Below are 21,987 nucleotides of genomic sequence, written 5' to 3'. Positions count from 1 at the left end.
GGGGATCCATGGCCTGTGTAGTCCCATGCTTTCTTATGCCTAGCTCTACAACCCCATCCCCTTTACTGACACCTATACCTAACTTCCCCCAGATGTAAACCACTCTGTGATGTTTAACAGAAGGTTCCCATTACCGATACAATATTAACATCAGATGCGATCATTCAATTAGATTTTCAGGATCTAATGCTGGGAATGCACAGTTAGATTTTCTGCTCGATTCTCCTGCTCGATCGTTTCGCCGCTTGATTTTCGCAGGTGATTCTCTTATCTTCCGCTTGTTTTTCTTATCTTTTTCCATTGTCCTCTATGCCGAATCGAGCGGCAAAACGATCGGGCGGGGAATCGGACGTGTCGGAAATTATCTATCGAGCCATCTAAATGGCTCAGAATCTAACCGTGTATTCCCAACATAGAATACTCAGAAGATAATTATCTATTGTTCGCATAAACCAGGTTTGCTCTATTCAGATGCGGTCGCAAAATCCAACATTTCAATCGACAAGTGTACTCCCAGCCAAACATTTTCTATAGCTCTTCACCATATTTCACTACTGTTTATACGCTGTTTCCAAAGTAAGCAGGACAAGCAGACCAGTGTAAAAATTCCTGCAGTTCTGTTTTATATTTAAGTTCCCACAGAGATAAGATGTTTACTCAGTATGACTGTTGCTCAATCAAACTGTTTTTGCCTCAACCCCATAAGTCACTCTTGCCAATATTTCTCAGGCACCAGCAGAAATGTCTTCCATTCATTTTTGTTTCCTAAACAATAATGTTGTTAAAGAGAGTCTGAAGCGAGAATAAATCTCGCTTCAGACCTCATAGATAGCAGGGGCATGTGTGCCCCTGCTAAACCGCCGCTATCCCACGGCTTAACGGGGGTCCCTGATCCCCCAAATCCCCTTTGTAATGCGGGGGAGCGCTTCCTGGTTGGGGCAGGGCTAACTGCCGCAGCCCTGCCCCACGCGCGTCTGTCAGCGCGCATCTCCGCCTCTCCCCCGCCCCTCTGAGTCTTCCTTCACTGAGAGGGGCGGGGGAGAGGCGGCGATGTGCCGCTGATAGACGCGACTGGAGGCAGGGCTGCAGCTGTTAGCCCTGCCTCCAGGAACGACCAAGTCTGCGACCAAGTGTCGCAGTGGGGGGTTTGGGGGTGAAGGGACCCCCGTTAAGCGGCGCTATAGCGGCGGTTTAGCAGGGGCACACGTGCCCCTGCTAACTATGAGCTCTGAAGCGAGATTTAAGGTGGCCATACACTGGTCGATTTGCCATCAGATTTGACCAACAGACAGATCCCTATCTGATCGAATCTGATCAGAGAGGGATCGTATGGCTACCTTTACTGCAAACAGATTGTGAACCGATTTCAGCCTGAAACCGATCACAATCTGTTGTGGTTGTGGTGCTGCTGCCGCCGCTCCCCCCCCGCCGCATGCATTACCTGCTCCGCCGGCGCGACTCCCGGGTCTCTCTCCACTCTTCTTCTCCGCTCTGGTCTCCGGCTCCAGCATGCTTCACTTCTTCCTGCCCGGCAGGAAGTCTAAACAGTAGAGCGCCCTCTACTGTTTAAACTTCCTGCCGGGCAGGAATAAGTGAAGGCATGCCGGAGACCAGAGCGGAGAAGAGCGGAGACGAGCGGGGGCAGTCGCGCCGGCGGAGCTGGTAATGTATGCGGGCTCTATTGCGTCGGTCGTCGGGCACTCGAACGCCGCTAGCGATGCGCTCTTTACCCGCGGGCGATCGACGGTAATTTTCCGCACGGCGCGATCGACGGGATCGGACGAAATTAATCGAAATTTGGCGTGTAGCGCGAACGATTGGCAGCAGATTCGATCCCAGTGATCGAATCTGCTGTCGAAACGGCGGTAAATCGGGCCAGTGTATGGCCAGCTTTATTCTCGCTTCAGAGTCTCTTTAAGTGCATGACTGCGCCAAAACTGTATTTGTGCAGAATTGTTATCTAGTTTCCTGCTCTCTTTGCCTCATCCATTTTTATGAAAGCTATGGATAAGTCTTGAAAAATTAGGTTGAGCACTTAGGCCCCGTTCACACTTGCGTTTTTGGAAAAAACGGACCGGTCCGCTTGCATACGTTTTTCATCAGGTATGAATACGGCTGCGATCCGGATCCGTTTTTTTAAAGAGACACACTATATAAATTCCTGGGGTCTGGGAGGTCAGCAGAAGCGCAGGGGTCATTGTTGGAGAGAGCTTGACGTGTGCAGACCATCCTTGGGTACAGAGACTGCAGAATCAGGTCCTCCGCTGTGTAGGGCCTCACTTCCACGTCCGACATACAGCCAAACAGCTCCAGCACAAACTCACTGCTGCTCCACTCCAGAAATGCTGGGCCCATGTGTCCCCACCCAAAATGGCCGCCATAGAAAACGCATAGGAAGTGAGGTAGAATGTCCTGTTTTTATAGCCAGTGTGTTCTGTGCTTTCTGTTTCCCATTGGTTTCTATTGCCGAATGGTGCAGTCAGGCTCCAGTCCGGGTGCGTCTGCCAGATGATCCGGACCCAAAAAATAGAGCATGTTGGAAAAAAGTGACCGGCTCCGGTCCGTACGGAACGGACGCGTGTGTACGGCCGCATAGACTTTGCATTGCTATGCCGAATGTCCGTTCCGTTTGTGCAGTATACGGTCCGGATACGGCCCGGCAAATCCGGACAGCGAACGCTAATGTGAACCGGGCCTTACCCTTACCTCCTACTAACAGTAGTTCATTCATTTAATAACCTATGATTTTTACACTCAGCACACAATGAACTTATAACTTATTCTTGAAACTGTGGCAACAGTATACCATTTTACCATGTGGTGTTCACAAAGCTCCCAAGTTTGCATTTCCTAGGGGGGTCCATCTGAAAATGGCGCCTGAGAATAATGGCGCATGGTGTTGCCGCTAATCTGTTTGTCGCTTATCGCTATTTAACGTTAAAGCTTTATTGTTATTTAGCGTTAAAGCCTTATCGTTATTTAGTGTTAACACACAGAACCCTCTCTGTACCTATCCCTAACCCCTAAACCCCCCCTGGTGGTGCCCAACCCTAACTACCCCCCTGCTGGTGCCTAACCCTAATTCCTCCCCTGGTGGTGCCTAAACCTAACCACTTCCCTGGGGGTGCCTAACCCTAACCACCCCCCTGGTGGTGCCTAACCCTAACACCCCCCTAGTGGTGCCTAACCGTAAGACCCCCCTGGTGGTGCCTAATCCTAACCCCCCCCCCCCCCGGTGGTGCCTAACCCTAACCATCCCCCTGGTGGTGCCTAACCCTAACCACCCCCTGGTGGTGCCTAACCCTAACCACCCCCCTGGTGGTGCCTAACCCTAAGCACCCCCCTGGTGGTGCCTAACCCTAAGACCTCCCTGGTGGTGCCTAACCCTAAATCTCCCCTGGTGGTGCCTAACCCTAACCTTGACAGTGTTACATTAAATCCATTCACTGTTTTGCAGTTAAATAACTTCTGCAGTTTGGCTTATGTAGGGCGATATTGATAAATAACGTTACTGTGCACAATAACATCTGCTGTTTGGCATATGAATGGCAATATTGATAAATAACGTTACTGTGTGCCGTTTTTCTTCTTTTTTTCCCTGTGCGCCATTATTATGCAGTACTAACGATAAATAGCGGTAATTGTATCTTTTTAATGCGGCGCCATTTGTATGCTTAGGCGCTATGCGCCATTTTTCACTGATTCGAACCCTAAGACCTCCCCTGGTGGTGCCTAACCCTAAGACCCCCCTGGTGGTGCCTAACCCTTAGACCCCCCTGGTGGTGCCTAATCCTAACCAACCCCCTGGTGGTGCCTAACCCTAACCACCCCCCTGGTGGTGCCTAACCCTAAGACCCCCCAGTGGTGCCTAACCCTAACCTTGACAGTGTTACATTAAATCCATTCACCGTTTTGCAGTTAAATACCGTCTGCAGTTAAGCTTATGTAGGGCGCTATTGATAAATAACGTTACTGTGGGCAATAACGTCTGCTGTTTGGCAAATAAACGGCACTATTGATAAATAACGTTAGTGTGTGCCACTATTGATAAATAACGTTAGTGTGTGCCATTTTTCTTCTTTTTTCCCTGTGCGCCATTATTATGAACTACTAACGATAAATAGTGATAAGCGTATCTTTTTAATGCTGCGACATTTTTATGCATAGGCGCTGTGCACCATTATTCACTGATCCGTTCCTGGCTGGTGTAACTGGAGAAATCTCGTTTTTTTTTTTGTTTGTTGGGGGGGGGGGGGGTACTTCTTTGGCTATACAAACCCTGGCACTGTACTTGGCCTGAGGAAGTGGGCCTGCACCCATGAAATGCATTGACTGTGCTATTAATAAAGACCTAGTTTACCCTACTTTTCTGCATCATTTAGAGAAAAATAGAGGTAAGTCACCTCTATTCTTCTATTTTATTTGATTTTAACATAATGTTATTATAATTGGGTGCCTCTTCACCCTTGTTGTGTTAGTGATCCCTACCTCTTCTAGTGGGGCTATTGGACCATACTGGCTTTGCCACCCCTGGTACAATTCCTTTTTTATCAAGAGTGCAACCGCTCTCATTCAGCCATACCTGGAGTGGCAGAGTGGAGACAGCTTCCTATGGTTGGTTGCTTTTTGCTGCAACCCACCTTTGTGAGTATATTTCATTCTAATACACCCTCCAAGATATCAGTTACATATTGCGTTATTAGGCTCCCATTGTCTCTGTGTTTTTTTCCTAAGGTGGTTTTCATTTCATCCTTCCTTCGCTATGTAGGGAGTAAATACATCTAAGGGGGGATCTGATGTGACATTACTGATTCACAGACCTTAGTTGATTTAGTCTAGATTATTATTCTAATCACCACATGAGGCAATAAACTGTGCACATGGCAGATAAACTGAAAAGCAATGGACAGTGGTAAAGGTGCCCATACATTACTTGATTTTCCTGTATGATCGACCATTTGATTCGATAATTTTATCGGATGGGAGGAGAATCAATTGAGTTCCAGTTTGCTTGATCAATGGAAATTGGCCGATATCTGCTCGAATCAACCAATTTACACAAACAATTCAAACAGTAGGAGGCGCCCTTCAGTTTCACAGTGATATGTTATAATAGTTCAGATTCACATAGGTAAGAGCATAAAGTCTTACTCATAGACCGATTTATTTAGCACTTGGATAACGCGTTTCGCGACCCAACAGTCGCTTCTTCAGGTCAAGTATCGTGCTGATATTGCTAGAGAAAAGGCCTAGGCGCAATTTACACAAACAGGCAGGATGGAAAATATTGGTCGATTGTACTTTTCACATTATTTTGATCAACACAGAATCGATTTTTGGTTTCAGAGCATGGAGACACAACATCATTCAGATCGATTAGTGAAGGGGAATTGCATAGGATCTCCCTTGTAGTGTGTGGGCCACTAGGCAATTGACTTTCGATCAACTATTCTGTAGTTGATCACCCAATAAAGACGATTGCTTAATCATCCGATGGAAAATAGAATTATGTATGCTCGATGTAGCTGTTGTCAGTAAAGTGTGGTGAAATCCTTACAATGTATATCGTTTTCCTGAAAAAAAAAAAAATTTTGTGATGACAGTTTAGATATCGCTTAAAAAAAGTACTAAGTGACCGTTTTGTAAGAATTATTTTAGCACTTTGAATATGGCAAATTCGGTAAATGTTCTGTTCAGATTGCTGATACTGATCATCCAGTCCACAATGATGTTCAGTTTATATTATGTAGTTGTGAAGGAATCTAAAGGACATATTATTATATACTATTATAATTATACTTGTTATTACGGTACTTTACAATACTTTCAGTTTAAGGATCATGAATCACAGGCCCCTCCCATTTGCTGAGGTCACCTGGCATCCTCCTATTGCTGTCCTTTCCAGAGATAAGCTGGGGCATTCCATACTCTATTGTTGGTCGATGATCGTCACATCATATCGTTGTACAGTTCATTATGTAATCCAAATGGATATCTAGTGATTCAGAGAGGCTAATGGCAGAGCGAGAACCCCCAAATGCAAGTACAGTAAGTACATACTGCGTTATCACAACAGAATCTTCAGTATATACTAATTAACTGAAGTTTCCACTGTGAAATGCTACCATCCCAACCAGAAGACTCATACAATTCAACCATTGTGGCACAAGAGTTGATGCGATTTGAAACAATTACTGTATGCTAATAATGAAATCCTTACTCAGTACTGTTAATTTGGCCCCTTTGGATCGTAAGGCCGCCTCAGTTGCTTGACACTCGAAGTTGGCGTCATCATATATGCTGGCATTGGTGATCTCTAGGTTGTACTGTCCAGAGTCCACATTTCCTACTACTTGATAGCGAGGCCAGACTGTGAAGGGAAAAAAGGGAAAAAATAATTTACAGCACATCATTATAATACAATTACACTTATCAAAAGGCCACTAACCTTTCAGGTCAGGGTGAAGACTGGCATATTTCACAAACTCCGTTTCCCAAAATAAACTCATTTAAAGGGAATCTGAAGTGAAAATAAACTTATGAGATAATGAATTGTATGTGTAGTACAGCTAAGGAATAGAACATTGGTAGCACGAGTCTTATATTATTTCCAGTACAGGAAGAGTTAAGAAACCTTACTTGTTATCTATGCAAAAGAGCTTCTCTGAGCTCTCGGACTAATTTAGTCAGAGAGCAATGCTATTTTCTGAAGCTCTTATACATCAAAGAAACAGTGAAAGGCAACTTCAGCTAAGATTTTACTGCAGAGAAGTTTAAAGGGTCATTAGTTCTGCTCTGTTTCATAGTTTAAAATGCAGAGTGTAGTTCATAAACTGCAAATATTAGAGAATGTTGCAATTTTATAAAAAAAAAAAAAAAAAGCTGTATAACTGAAAATAAAAATATGAGACTCTTTTCTTTGCTACTAATGTTCTATTAATTATCCCTACTACAAAAACAATTTATTATATCATGTTTTTTTTCGCTTCAGTGTCACTCTAAAAAGCAAACAGAAATGCTGGAAGAAGCTGATCCCTAATACCTAGTCCATAACAAGCAATTCGCCTTTTAGTTAATCAGAAGAAACTGTATTTGCGCATGCGACACAACAATTTCCTTTCCATAAATCAGTCCATGATGCTGTCAGAAATGATGCCTTGGTGACAGCCTTCAGACAAATGCAGCATAGAAAGCAATGATATGACTAACGTCACTATAACAATCACTGTTTGCCTGTCAGGGAATTAAATAATAGGGTAGCTGTCATCAGGTAAACAAAGTATACAAAAATATAACTGCAACATGTAGAAGGCATGATGATTTGTATATAGTATTCATCCAAGTTCTGCAGCTTCTGGGGACTGCCACAGACACTAAAGTGGACCTGTACAGTGTTAGGGGAAGGCTATCAAGGCTCATGTAAGTGAAAACTGTCCATATAATGTAACCAGGCCTACAAATTACAATATATAATGCTTAATTATGTGGTTAAATCATTATGGGGTCAGACATATTATATGTTTTGGTTTTTTTTTACTTGCGGCTTGGTCTAAAGCCTTCCTCCTGATGATATGACCTTATCCTAAACATGCACTACTTTGCCTAACAGAAGTATCTAGATGGAAGGTCTGAGCCTGCTTTTTTTCTACTGAAGTTTCATGGTGGAACTTTGAATAACTGAATAGTACTAAGGACATGATCTGCCTGGAGTTTGTATGTTCTCCCCATGTTTGCATCGGTTTTCTACCTTTAGTTTGAAGTGACACTGAATCGAAAAAAATCCCCTTATAATATAATGAATTGTATGTGTAGTACGGATAAATAATAGAACATAAGCAAAGAAAAGAGTCTCATATTTTTATTTTCAGTTATATAGATTTATTTTTATAACATTGCATCATTCTCTATTTACAGTTTACAAACTACACTCTGTATTTTAAACTATGAAACATAGCAGAGCTAATGACCCTTTGAACTTTTCTGCAGTAAAACCTTAAACAAACAAGAAACAGCGACAGACTGGTTGAGATAAGTGCTTCAGAAAACAGCACTGTAGCCTGGTCGGAGAGCTCAGATTAGCTCTTTTGCATAGATAACAATTGCAGTTTCTTAACTCTTCCTGTACTGGAAACATGAGACGCATATCTGTGCTACTAATGTTCTATTTCTTAGCTGTACTACACACACAGGATTACCTTTTAAAACTCAAGTTATGTCACTGGCTTCTAAACTATGCAGATGCTTTCAATAGATTTATTCAAATACATATTTGGCTGGCAAATTCCCCATTTTCAGATTGTTGCTTACTGATATGTCTGATCTGCAGAGAATCATACAGTTTTTCAGTTCCTCTCCATTTGAGAACCGAGGGACACATTTTCACGCACATATTTTAGAACTGAAAATCTGTGATTCATCAAAAATATACAAGTGACAAAATTAGTCATCTTTGACAATTAATTTTCTTATCTGCAAATGAGGATACAGTGGGATGCAAAAGTTTGGGCAATCTTGTTAATCGTCATGATTTTCCTGTATAAATCGTTGGTTGTTATGATAAAAAATGTCAGTTAAATATATCATATAGGAGACAAACACACAGTGATATTTGAGAAGTGTAATGTAGTTTATTGGATTTATAAAAAAATGCGCAATAATTGTTTAAATAAAATTAGGCAGGTGCATAAATTTGGGCACTGTTGTTGTTTTATTGATTCCAAAACCTTTAGAACTAAATATTGGAACTCAAATTGGTTTGGTAAGCTTTGTGACCTCTGACCTACATACACAGGTGAATACAATTATGATAAAGAGTATTTAAGGGGGTCAATTGTAAGTTTCCTTTCCCTCCTCTTTAAATTTTCTCTGAAGAGTATCGACATAAGGCTCTCACAATAACTCTCAAATTACCTGATGACAAAGATTGTTCACCATCATGGTTTAGGGGAAGGATACAGAAAGCTGTCTCAGAGATTTCAGCTGTCTGTTTCCACAGTTAGGAACATATTGAGAAAATGGAAGACCGCAGGCTCAGTTCAAGTTAAGGCTCGAAGTGGCAGACCAAGAAAAATCTTGGATAAACAGAAGTGACGAATGGTGAGAACAGTCAGAGTCAACCCACAGACCATCACCAAAGACCTACAACATCATCTTGCTGCAGATGGAGTCACTGTGAATCGTTCAACCATTCAGTGCACTTTACAGAAGGTGATGCTGTATGCGAGAGTGATGCAGAGCAAGCCTTTTCTCTGCCCACAGCACAAACAGAGCCGCTTGAGGTATGCTGAAGCACATTTGGACAAGCCAGCTTTATTTTGGAATAAGGTGCTGTGGACTGATGAAACTAAAATTGAGTTATTTGGGCATAACAAGGGGAGTTATACATGGAGGAATAACACAGCATTCCAAGAAAAACACCTGCTACCTACAGTAAAATATGGTGGTGGTTCCATCATGCTGTGGGGCTGTGTGGCCAGTTCAGGGCCTGGGAATCTTGTCAAAGTTAAGGGACGCCTGGATTCCACTCAGTATGAGCATACTCTGGAGACCAAACTCCAGGAATCAGTGACAAAGCTGAAGCTGTGCCGGGGCTGGATCTTTCAACAAAACAACAAACCTAAACACTGCTCAAAATCCACAAAGGCCTTCATGCAGAGGAACAAGTACAACGTTCTGGAATGGACACCTCAATCACCAGACATGAATATAATTGAAAATCTGTGGTGTGAGTTAAAGAGGGCTGTCCATGTTCGGTAGCCATGAAACCTGAATGAACTAGAGATGTTTTGTAAACGGTCCAAATTTCCTTCAACCAGAATCCAGAGTCTCATTGGAACCTACAGGAAGCATTTAGAGGCTGTAATTTCTGCAAAAGGAGGCTCTACTAAATATTCATTTCATTTCTTTTTTGTGGTGCCCAAATTTATGCACCTGCAAATTTTGTTTAAGCAATTATTGCACACTTTCTGTAAATTCAATAAACTTTATTTCACTTCTTAAATATCACTGTGTGTGTCTGCTATATGATATATTTAGCTGACATTTTTTATTGTAACAACCAACGATTTATACAGGAAAATTGTGAGAAAACGCGGAAAAGCCGCCGCGAGTGCTCAGGATAAGGCGGCTGATTCTGCGTTCAACATGGCGGATTCCGCGTCTGACGCGGCGGTTTACACGCATAGGCCTACTTCTGTCCGCATGGCGGAACGCGGAGAAACCGCCGCGTTCTCGGATAGCGGTGCGGCTGGTTCCGCGTCCGGCACAGCGGATACATTGCAAAACAGATCTGGTGTGGCTGGGACTGATAGTCCACACAGGTTCTGGTTGTCTGCCGTTGCGATCACTACGTGGTAGCACTCAGACCTTTTGCTAATCTGTGTTATTATCATTCTGTTATACTTCAGGCTAGTTCCAGGGTGTTGATGATCAAGGAACTCACACCCAAGACTAGGGAACTGTATTATCATTCTGTTATACTTCAGGCTAGTTCCAGGGTGTTGATGATCAAGGAACTCACACCCAAGACTAGGGAACTGTATTATCATTCTGTTATACTTCAGACTAATTCCAGGGTGTTGATGATCAAGGAACGCACACTCAAGACTAGGGAACTGTATTACCTCTCTGTTATATATCAGACCAGTTCCAGGGTGTTGATGATCACGGAGCTCACACCTAAAGAATAGGCATTGTTTATATTTGTTATGACTTCCTGCTTTCCTGACCACTCTCTTGATCTCTGAATTGGTACTTCGCTATATCTGATACTCTGTTGCCAAACTCTGCTTGTCCTTGGATTCCGTTTCTGTCTCCTGTCTTTGTCTTTGTCCTGTCTTTGTACCTGATCTGTCTGTCTGTTGCCGACCTGGCCTGTCCGACCTCGAGAACTCTCTCCCCTGTTGGGAGATAGTTCACAGACCTGTCAGTGACACTTCACCTCGGGTGTCACTCACACTCTGGTCCTTCCCACCCATTGGAAGGAAGCTGTTCTTTAGGCAGTATCTCCTACTGCCTTGCACCCCCAGTACGGGTGCTTTCCTCAAAGTATTACTGTTGCACCAAACACTCAGTTATTACTCAGGTGTCCAGAGGTTAGAGATATATCTGATTATCGGTGATACTGCAGATCATCTATAATCGGGTATATATCTGTATTCTCAGTGATACTGCAGATCACCGGTAATCAGATTCTCTCTGTGTTACACCGATCGTTACAAAAATCATGACAATTAACAAGGTTGTCCAAACTTTCGCATCCCACTGTATATCATGCAAAATATCTTAGCCAGAAATTCCTGACATCAAAAGTACCTAATTGCAGCCATTTGCCATAAGATCATTTTTAATGTAAATAGATAAAATGATGAGGCAGTGATATGGTAATTAACACATGCAGGTACATGGTATTTTCAGTAAATAAAACCATCATTTACTGAAGTAATGCTAAATGTATAAACACATTCCTCTTGTCACCAGGAACCTCAGGATGCATCTGAATTACTTATGAAACACAGTTCTCATAGACTGCATAGTGAAATAAAAGCATTATCATGAAGTGCAGTTCTCTGCTCCACCCATAGGTGATGGTGTTGTGCTACAATCACAGACAACAATGACTGATATGTGAACAGCATGAAAAGAATAAGCACCGGTACCTCATGTGATACGCTTGCAAAATAGACATTAGCATCCTATACCTGCCTGAGGAGGACTGTGGCTGTTGCAGAAAACTTTCTGTATAACCTAAGCCTTAGTAAGTCTGTGAAATGTAACAACCTACCCCCATGCAAATCTGGCCTAGTACACACACTACCAGCATGGGGTTTGTTGTTTTCCCTATGCAGGTGTGGGTCGTCTTCGGATGCTGTATGAATTTGCATACTTTTACCATAACATTAGCATCAAGTCAGAATTATTTGTATCTCATTGACCATCCCTAATACTAATAACATGCTACATTAGGTTTAGATAGTAGTGGGGACATAATATTTTAAGCCCCATTGAGAGACAGTGAAGAGAACTGTTTTGTGGTATCTTCAAAGTGTGTCTGAAATAATCAATCTAAAGGTGGCCACACACAATACAATAAAATAATCCAATTTTATGACGATTCGATAAAAACAATCCTTTGAAAAATTGTTTTTTTTTTCCTTGTTCATTTGAGAAATCTGAATTATCTGTTTTTTTTGTTGTTGTTTTTTTTCTATAAAACTCAATCAGGAGTGGTGGATTTTTCTGATCAATCTTTATGACAATGGAATGGTATAGGGTAGATTGTCAAATTCTTGATTTAAAGTCCCATGCAGTTTTCAATAATTTATTTTCAAAACTGGGGAAAAATTGAACATGTGTGTGGCACATTGGTCAGATTTTTCAAATGTTACAATCAATCAGAAAAACTCATTGTAATTCTTGAGTTGAAAAGAAATATAAAAATTATATTGTGTGTGGCCACCTTTAAAGGGAACCGGAGGTGAGGGGATATGGAGGATGCTATATACTCACCTAAAGGATTATGAGGAACACCTGTTCAATTTCTCATTAATGCAATTATCTAAACAACCAATTACATGGCAGTTGCTTCAATGCATTTAGGGGTGTGGTCCTGGTCAAGACAATCTCCTGAGCTCCAAACTGAATGTCAGAATGGGAAAGAAAGGTGATTTAAGCAATTTTGAGCGTGGCATGGTTGTTGGTGCCAGATGGGCCGGTCTGAATATTTCACAATCTGCTCAGTTACTCGGATTTTCACGCACAACCATTTCTAGGGTTTACAAAGAATGATATGAAAAGGGAAAAACATCCAGCATGTGGCAGTCCTGTGGGCGAAAATGCCTTGTTGATGCTAGAGGTCAGAGGAGAATGGGCCAACTGATTCAAGCTGATAGAAGAGCAACGTTGACTGAAATAACCACTCGTTACAACCGAGGAATGCAGCAAAGCATTTGTGAAGCCACAACACGCACAACCTTGAGGCGGATGGGCTATAACAGCAGAACACCCCACCGGGTACCACTCATCTCCACTACAAATAGGAAAAAGAGGCTACAATTTGCATGAGCTCACCAAAATTGGACAGTTGAAGACTGGAAAAATGTTGCCTGGTCTGATGAGTCTCGATAGAGTCAGAATTTAGCATAAACAGAATGAGAACATGGATCCATCATGCCTTGTTACCACTGTGCAGGCTGGTGGTGGTGGTGTAATGGTGTGGGGGATGTTTTGTTGGCACACTTTAGGCCCCTTAGTGCCAATTGGCCACGGGCTACCTGAGCATCGTTTCTGAACATGTCCATTCCTTCATGACCAGTATAATCCCAGTGCTGCTACCCAGTAAATTCCAATACCAGGGAGTCAACCAGTCGACACCCCTATCCACCAAAGGGAAAGGACTGGGTCTCCACCTGGATTTATGACCAATTGGCAAGTTTATTGTCAATACCACAGACAACAGCACAACGTTTCGCGCCCTTGAAAAAGACCACACCGGTTGAAACGTTGTGCTTTTGTCTGTGGTATTGACAATAAACTGGCCAATTGGTCATAAATCCAGGTGGAGACCCAGTCTTTTCTCTGTTTGCATCCCTTCATGACCACCATATACCCATCCTCTGATGGCTACTTCCAGCAGGATAATGTACCATGTCACAAAGCCTGAATCATTTCAAATTGGTTTCTTGAACATGACAATGAGTTCACTGTACTAAAATGGCCCCCACAATCACCAGATCTCAACCCAATAGAGCATCTTTGGGATGTGATGGAATAAGAGCTTCGTGTCCTGGATGTGCATCCCACAAATCTCCATCAACTGCAAGATGCTATCTTATCAATATGGGCCAACATTTCTAAAGAATGCTTTCAGCACCTTGTTGAATCAATGCCACATAGAATTAAGGCAGTTCTGAAGGCGAAAGGGGGTCAAACACCATATTAGTATGGTGTTCCTAATAATCCTTTAGGTGAGTGTATATGGCAGCCAGGCTGATCAGTTTGGCTGCAGTAGTGTCTGAAGTACACCAAAAACAAGCAAGCAATGTCAGAAACACCTGATCTATATATGCTTGTTCAGGGTCTATGGCTGAAAATATCAGAGGCAAAGGATCAGCAGGACTGCTAGGCAACTGGCATTGCTTAAAAGGAAATAAATATGGCAGCCATATAACTCTCATCTAGGGTTCACTTTAACTGAGGAATTATTGAGGAACTTATCGGTACAAAATGATTGCAAACCTGCACTTCACCAGCTTGTAGCTGACACTGAAGATTGCTGTATACCTGTGCAAACAGACACTTCCTTAATACCTCAAGAGATATTTGTAAATATGCCTGATACTTTTTCACTAAGAAACGTGATTGCATAAGTGAACACACTACAATTTTTTATTTTCCACTACCACGATTCTGCCGGTATCCAACTGTGATCTGATGGGGGTATGACGTGATTTTAATAATTTTAATAGCTGAATAATGGGAAAATTGCACAGTGGCACGATTGCTATGCAATTTTCTTAATACAGGAGTACAAAGATTGGCTGGCCATTGCGAATCATACTAGTGGAAAAAAAGCACCGCGATTGTAAATCTGCAAGCCTTTGGCGAACCCCAAAACACATGTGCTCTGTAAATCGTATAGAAACACAGCAAGTGGAAAAGGTCCCTTAGGTAAATTTTAAACACAATGTATTTCTAATTAATATCCTTCATACTATGCCACTAAATGTTTGCAATGTTGCCCTATGTGGCTGTAGCTTTACGGTATGTATTTTAATTTTAAATATTATACTGTACATTAGAGCTCTTCCATCCAATACCAGAGCAGCATTGTCGCATTCTTATACACTCTGTGTGCAGAAAATGACTGACTCTGTGTGTAGGTTGTGGGTGGACTCTGAGCTACTGGGTTTGAAATATTTACTTGAAGGCATTAGTCATATAATGTATTGCATTACGCCCTTTAGCAGCATCCACACTGCCCTGGAATACCCCTCAATGTGATGATGCCTCAGTTGCTTTCATGTGGGAAATATTTCTGAAATGAAAAGGAATGTGTGGGAGGTCCCCTCTGGCTTGTGGATGCTCCTACACCAGTCCAAATAACATAAAAGACAACCCAGGCATAGAAATGTGGCTATACATGTTCATCCATGGTTTCATGTGTTTTATAAATGCTCTTTCTTTTTCAGGGGCTACGTCATGAAGGGCTTAAACAGATTATTCATTGTCATAAGCTGTTTGAAGTCAATATGTGAATATTTTAACAGAACATGCATTCGATCTACGGCATGTTCAATTTATACAGTATATTGAAGCAGAACTGTTCTCTGCTCCACCCATAGGTGATGGTGTTTGATAAACGAGGTGATATACAGGAGCAAGAAAAAGTATGTGAACCATTTGAAACATTTAATTATTTTGTGTGGTATTAGTTTAAGCAGACTGTGATTGTCTATTGTTGTGACTTAGATGAAGATCAGACCACATTTTATGACCAATTTTTGCAGAAAACCATATAATTCCAAAGGGTTCGCATACCTTTTCTTGCTCCTGTATGCCCTGAGGGGGAATACCCTGAAACATTGTACTGTAGCTTGTTTCATCTGTTATCCTACACTTGTAGCTGGATAGTGTAATAGTTAAAGGATACCCGAAGTGACGTGTGACATGATGAGATAGACATGTGTATGTACAGTGCCTAGCACACAAATAACTGTGCTGTGTTCCTTTTTTTCTTTCTCAGTTTGAAAGAGTTAAATATCAGGTATGTAAGTGGCTGACTCAGTCCAGACTCAGACAGGAAGTGACTACAATGCGACCCTCACTGATAAGACATTCTCCTTTTTATCTCTTTCTTGTTCTCAGAAGACATTTTCTGCTAGGAAAGTGTTTTATAGTTGGAATTTCTTATCAGTGAGGGTCACACTTTAGTCACTTCCGGTCTGAGTCGGGCCTGAGTCAGCCACTTACATACCTGATATTTAATTCTTTCAGACACAGAAAGAAAAAAGGAACACAGCATAGTTATTTGTGTGCTAGGCACTGTCCATACACATGTCTATCTTATCATGTCACATGTCACTTTGGGTATCCTTTAAGGGCTCTGCCTCTGACATATCAGAGCTGGGTTCAAACCTTGGCTCTTCCTATTTCAGTAAGACAGCACCAGTAAGCCAGCACTCTATTTAGTAAGGAGTTCTTGGGCAAGACTCCCTAACACTGCTACTGCCTGCTGAGGGCTCTACTGGCTGCTTCCCAAGCCGAGTCCGTCAGGAGTATAAGAATAATAAGCCTCTGGCCTTTCTGGTGTTTGGAAATCACCATAATCTTGTAATGATCTGCTCAGCTGCCTGTGCAGGCAGGCAGCTTTTTGACCATTGTTCAGGTCTGCATTCTGCAGGTCTCTGGAAGAGAGACCTTTTGTCAGTTTTGCAGCTTGCTTCTGCTGAGGAATTTGCATACGTTTGTCATGCAGATTGCCTAGCCACATCCTTTGTGGGCTTGCTCTATATATACCATGTGATATCACAGACCTTGGCTGGTCATAAGGATTTAGTCCTGTGTAACACTCCTGGAGGAGTGTCAGCCTTGCTCTTTGTTTGAAGATCAGCTTAGAGTAATTCCTGGGATTGCACTAGGCAAATTCCCTAGTGCAGTTAGGATTGCATATCTGTTTTGTTCGTCTGTTGCGATTGTCCTGTCCCAGCGGTGGTCGACAGGAAATCATTCTGTGTGTCTGGGTGCTAACCGGAACAGCGGTTGTTACTGGTAGCCCCTTCTGATCTGTTCTTTTGGATCGCACCAGCCTCTTGCGCTAGTGCTGTGGATCCCTCTGGTCTGCTACTCTGTACCTGGATCGCACTAGCATCCTGCGCCAGTGCTGTGGATCCTTCTGTTCTGCTACTCTGTACCTGGATCGCACTGGCATCCTGCGCCAGTGCTGTGGATCCTTCTGTTCTGCTACTCTGTACCTGGATCACACTAGCATCCTGTGCTAGTGCTGTGGATCCTTCTGTTCTGCTACTCTGTACCTGGATCGCACTAGCATCCTGCGCTAGTGCTGTGGATCCTTCTGTTCTGCTACTCTGTACCTGGATCGCACTAGCATCCTGCGCTAGTGCTGTGGATCCTTCTATTCTGTCTCCCTGGATCGCACTGGCCTGTTTTCGCTAGTGCTGTGGATCCTATCTCCCGCCTTTTCCTGTTTTCGTGTGTCTGTCTTGTCTGCTACGAACGCATGCTGGAGGCTCGGTGAGGTAACCGTTAAGCAAGCGCTCGCGTCCTCTGTTTCATGTTTGTCTGTCGATGGTTAGTTAGGCGTGCTTGTCTCTATTGTGCTTATCACGTGGAGACCGCGCATAAACGCGTGCACTGTTGCGAATGAGTGCGGTGTTCGCGTTTAGCTAGCGTTTGTTATTTTCTGTATCTCCTCATTGTATGATTTGCTGTGCCTTTGCTACTCTCGTGCTCTGCCTTGCTATAACCTTGTGTCACGTCTGGCGATCGCACCTCTCGCGATCGCATTCCTACTTCATATCTGCTGTGGTGTGTGCACCGTCACGGGTTGGCGACTAGTTTGGTGCACACACATACAATCTGTCTCTGTGCTCATTCTCAATCGCCTCTCTTGCGATTGCGTTCCGTCCCTTCGTGCAATTCCTGTCTGGCGTGTGTGGTAGAGCAGAGGAGCTGTTCCTCTGCACTCCACAGCTCCCCCTGTCGACAGGAATTTCCCTCTACAGGTGCATTGCACCTTCTGCTGGGTTTCCGCAAATTATACGTTTGTGGAGGATTTTCGCAGTGTCAGCGCACACGTCTTGTGCGCTGATCACGGAGAGGATTCCACAATCGTTACAAATCTACTACCTATTTTCCAGAGTTTGAGGATAATTTCTGAAAGTATATCAATTCTCCATGGCCATCTGAGTGACTATGGACTCAGTGGAACAAGACCCAGGAGGACTACAGTCTTGAAAGAAAAATTATATAAAAACAAGCTTCAATTTCCTAAAATGCATACCGACAAGTCACAATGCTTGTAGGAGAAAGTCTTTTAGACAGAAGAAAAAGAACTGGAGCTCTTTAGCAGCTTTATGTTTACTGGTCAAAAAATGAAGTGAGAGAGAAGAATCCCGCTGCACCGACCATAGGATAAAAGTCCGATTTTTATTGAAACATATGTGGACAAACAGTAATACAGCTCACGCATATCGGAGCAAACTCATGGCTCCTTAGTCATAGCTCAAAATATGAAGATGCTAAAGTAAGAACATCATACCCACTGTGAAACGTGGTGGAGGTTCTGTTATGTTTTGAGGCTGCTTTACTGTATCTGGCATGTGGTGCATTGTCTGTGCAGGGAACAGTGGAATCTTATGCCTAGTACACACCATACATTTTTCTGTTAGATTTTCTGGAAGATTTTCTGTAATTAGATTATTTTCTGTAAGATACTGTTAGAGACTGGCCATTATCTCTGGTGCATTGTCTTCTGGTTATCTCCTGCTGAGTAGAACAATGCTTAATTGCTAGGCAGATCAGGGGTGAGCCTGGGTGCCTGGCACCTGGGTGCAAGATTTTCTCTGGCGCCTATGGGAGTGGTTAAATTAACCGCGACCAACCACATAACCACACCCATGTCCTGCCTAATCACACCCACACCTTCCACCTCTTTACGCATGCATGTGATACCCCATTCCTACCCCTCTTCCATTGGCTTGCTCCTGGCTGACTTTGGCTGCCTGCGAGTCTGCTAGTCTCTGGACTGACGCAGGCTGAGAGGTTCTGCGAGTGCGACGCAGTCACACACTGCGTATTTATGGCTGCCTGCAGCCACCCTACTCTCGCTCGCTGTCGTCGGCTCCTCCCCCCGCCAAGCCCAAGCATGAGGTGGGCTGCCTGTATCTTTCCCCTTGCGCTGCGCAGCCTGCCAGTGTTGCCAACCTTTCATGTTATTTTTTACTGACAAATACCTGAAAAATTTACTGACAAAGATTATTTTTACTGACGAAATTTCCCCACTAAATGCACATAAGAGACACCGTTTCACCAGTAAATGCACGTAATGACAGACAGCCTTTCATCAGTAAATGCACATAATGAGAGACAGCTTTTCCCCAGTAAATCCACATAATAAGAAACCGCTTTTCACCAGCAAATGCACATAATAAGAGACAGCTTTTCCCCAGTAAATGCACATAATGAGAGACAGCTTTTCACCAGTAAATGCACATAATAAGCCCTTTAGGCAGTGAGTGACAGGAAGCCCCTTTAGCTAGTGAGTGACAGGGAGCCCCTTTAGCTAGTGAGTGACAGGGAGCCCCTTTAGCTAGTGAGTGACAGGGAGCCCCTTTAGCTAGTGAGTGACAGGGACCCCCCCCAGCCGCCGCCGCTTCCCCCTTACCTTGCAGCGTGTCAGACCTCGATCAGCGGGCGACCCGACCAGTAAGAGCGGCGCCGGACGCACCCACTCTATATGCGGAAGTGATGTCACTTGCGCATAACAGTGCGGGTGCTGGGTCCTAGCACTATTGGCAGGTAAATATAATGCTGGGAATACACGGTACGTTTGTGCCGCTCGATTGAGCCATTTAGATGGCTCGATTGATAATTTCCGACATGTCCGATCACCCGCCCGATCGATTCCGCGCTCGATACCGCATGGAGGACAATGGAAAAAGATAAGAAAAATGAGCAGAAGATAAGAGAATAGCCCGCAGGGTCGAGCGGGGAATCGATCGGGCGGCAGAATCGAGCCACAGAAACGCACCGTGTATTCCCAGCATAACAGAAAATCTTACAGGACATTGTATGGTGTGCACTAGGCATAGACTATTAAGACATATTGGAGTAAGATGTACTGCCCAGGGTCAGCAGGTTTTGGAACCTTCAACATGCGTTCTGTGAGCACTGATTTCAATTCAATCAAATATCTGTAGTAAGATGTGAAACATGCAGTCTGCAGAAGGCACCTGTTAAAAAAGCTAGAGTAGATTACTCAGGACAAGTGGGCCAAACAGCCTGTTGACTGGTGATAAAGTCTCACTGAGAACAGAAGAAATTGCGTGTTCTAAACGTTGTACAACAAAATATATATATACAAAATATAGTATCAGGTTAAGGGTCCTTTCACTTTGAACCATTCCATTTTCAGTTGTGTTACAATTTGAATTATTCTTTTGAATTTTAACTCTAAAGCAAGATTTTTTTTAAAATAATTTCTAAGTGGAATGATGGCTACCAATAAACTGTTAGTTTCAAGAGATTGCAGAGACAGTTATGGGCTGTTCTTTTTTCTTCCTACAAATTTGTCCACGACGTCTGTCTGTAGGTATCAGTTTTGCAGCTACAGCCAACCATCAGCCAATCATTTTTTTAAAATATAACTGTGATGAATAGCATAAAAAATGGCTTCCTGGAACTTAGGGTCAAGTGAGAGGTAAGAACCATTTATTAGACCTCAGTACTATCCATTCACAAAAATAGTATTTGAAAATAAACTTTGACTTTTCTTTCAGAATGCTTACCCCCCACCCACCCACACACATTTTCTGCCACAACAAATATAGACGCTTCAGATGTCCAGTGTCTTGTCCAACAGAGTTGAACTGACCACTGAGTGGCACCTCAGTCTGACCCGGGCCTCTTATCAGTTCTCCCCATTCGGAGCCTCACTAGCTGCAGGCAACGTATTCCTCCTTGGCATCTATCACTGTGTCAACAGGACGCCAGCAAAATGAAGTATTCCAAGCAATCCCGGTTAGTCAGCAGAATCTGGATCTCCGTGCGAGACTAGGGATAAATTGCTGCCTGTGGTTTCTAGAGCAGGAGGAGGGGGTAGAACAGGCAGGGATTGATGGATGGGGAAGATTTAAAGAGCCTGTCCGGATGTGCTAGATAGGTGGCAGGGCCCTATGAGGATAAGGAACCAATCTATAGGGTGATGTCACCAGCAAGTTCCATAAAGCAGAGCAGCAGAGCAGTTAACCCACACGTTACTAACTTTACACTCTACTTAAGTCTGTAAATGAATTTATGAGTGTACTGTCAGTTACAGAATTAACAAACTGTACATTTTTGTACAAGTTTTCTATTATGTTATTGAATGTACGCCTGTAATGGGATTTTACCAGGGCAGCAGCTTTCTTGGTTTACATACAAAGAACTAAGCCTGTTCTTTTGTCTCCATCTTCTACCCTGCTCTAGAACTTGTGTTACTACCAGAGAGTACACACAGACCAGCTTACTTAGAAATCACTGAGCTACCCCTGCAGCTCTCCTGCTCCTTTCACATCCAGCCTAAACACCAGGAAGTCGGTATGACAGCTGGTGAGAAATCCTGAGAGCAAAATCAGTCAAGGGTGTTTAGTACTTTGTGCATGAAGTGAGAAGTATAAGAATAAAGCTACATTCACATGTACTATGGCTCTCGGCAGAGGTGGTTGGTGGGGGGCCACCTTGTTCAAGACTCTAGCGTGTAGACAGTGGGCCCGACCACTTTCGATGCACCTGCGCTCAACTCCCTCTCACTGCTCACGCCATTGTTTGTCATCCCTCCTCCTCCCTCCATGGCAACAGAACGTGTTGCTAGCAAGCAGATTAGCAACACATCTGTACAGAACTCGGCCCAAACTGCCAACTGAGGGACTGAGTCCTGATCCCTGCCGGTTGACATTTGTCGCGTGTACAGAAATAAAACGTAAGCTAACGGACCAACGTGTAAGGACTGATTTCATAAAGAATCTTTAATTTCCAAAAATCCCAAGTCAAGACGCTACAGGTGATCCAGCAAAACCTAAATTGGATTCTTTAAAGTTAACTGTTATAAAGTGGTAAAATACTACTTTTAGGTAGGAGATTTTATAACATGAGCGTGGTTGATAAAGGGATAGTACATTTGTGTGACTGCAGCTTCTCACAAACACCTTGTAACGATCTTACCTTCCAGCGGCGGGTCCCGCGGCGTCTCCAGCGATGGGACTTTAATTC

The 21,987-nt window shown here is 43.3% G+C and overlaps 1 protein-coding gene across 1 annotated transcript in view; it reads right to left on the bottom strand.

Annotated features, from left to right (window-relative positions):
- KIRREL1 (kirre like nephrin family adhesion molecule 1) overlaps positions 1 to 21,987 on the bottom strand; it is a 362,998-nt gene that overhangs the window by 67,318 nt on the left and 273,693 nt on the right. Inside the window, exon 3 of the mRNA XM_068253518.1 lies at positions 6,221 to 6,370. Coding sequence (XP_068109619.1) covers positions 6,221 to 6,370 — 150 coding nt within the window. The remainder of the gene's footprint in view (positions 1 to 6,220; positions 6,371 to 21,987) is intronic.

This window comes from Hyperolius riggenbachi, chromosome 9 (genome assembly GCF_040937935.1).
Source record: "Hyperolius riggenbachi isolate aHypRig1 chromosome 9, aHypRig1.pri, whole genome shotgun sequence".
Lineage (NCBI taxonomy): Eukaryota > Metazoa > Chordata > Amphibia > Anura > Hyperoliidae > Hyperolius > Hyperolius riggenbachi.
The sequence above is the reverse complement of the archived record's forward strand: the minus strand, read 5'-3'. Positions and strand labels throughout refer to the sequence as shown.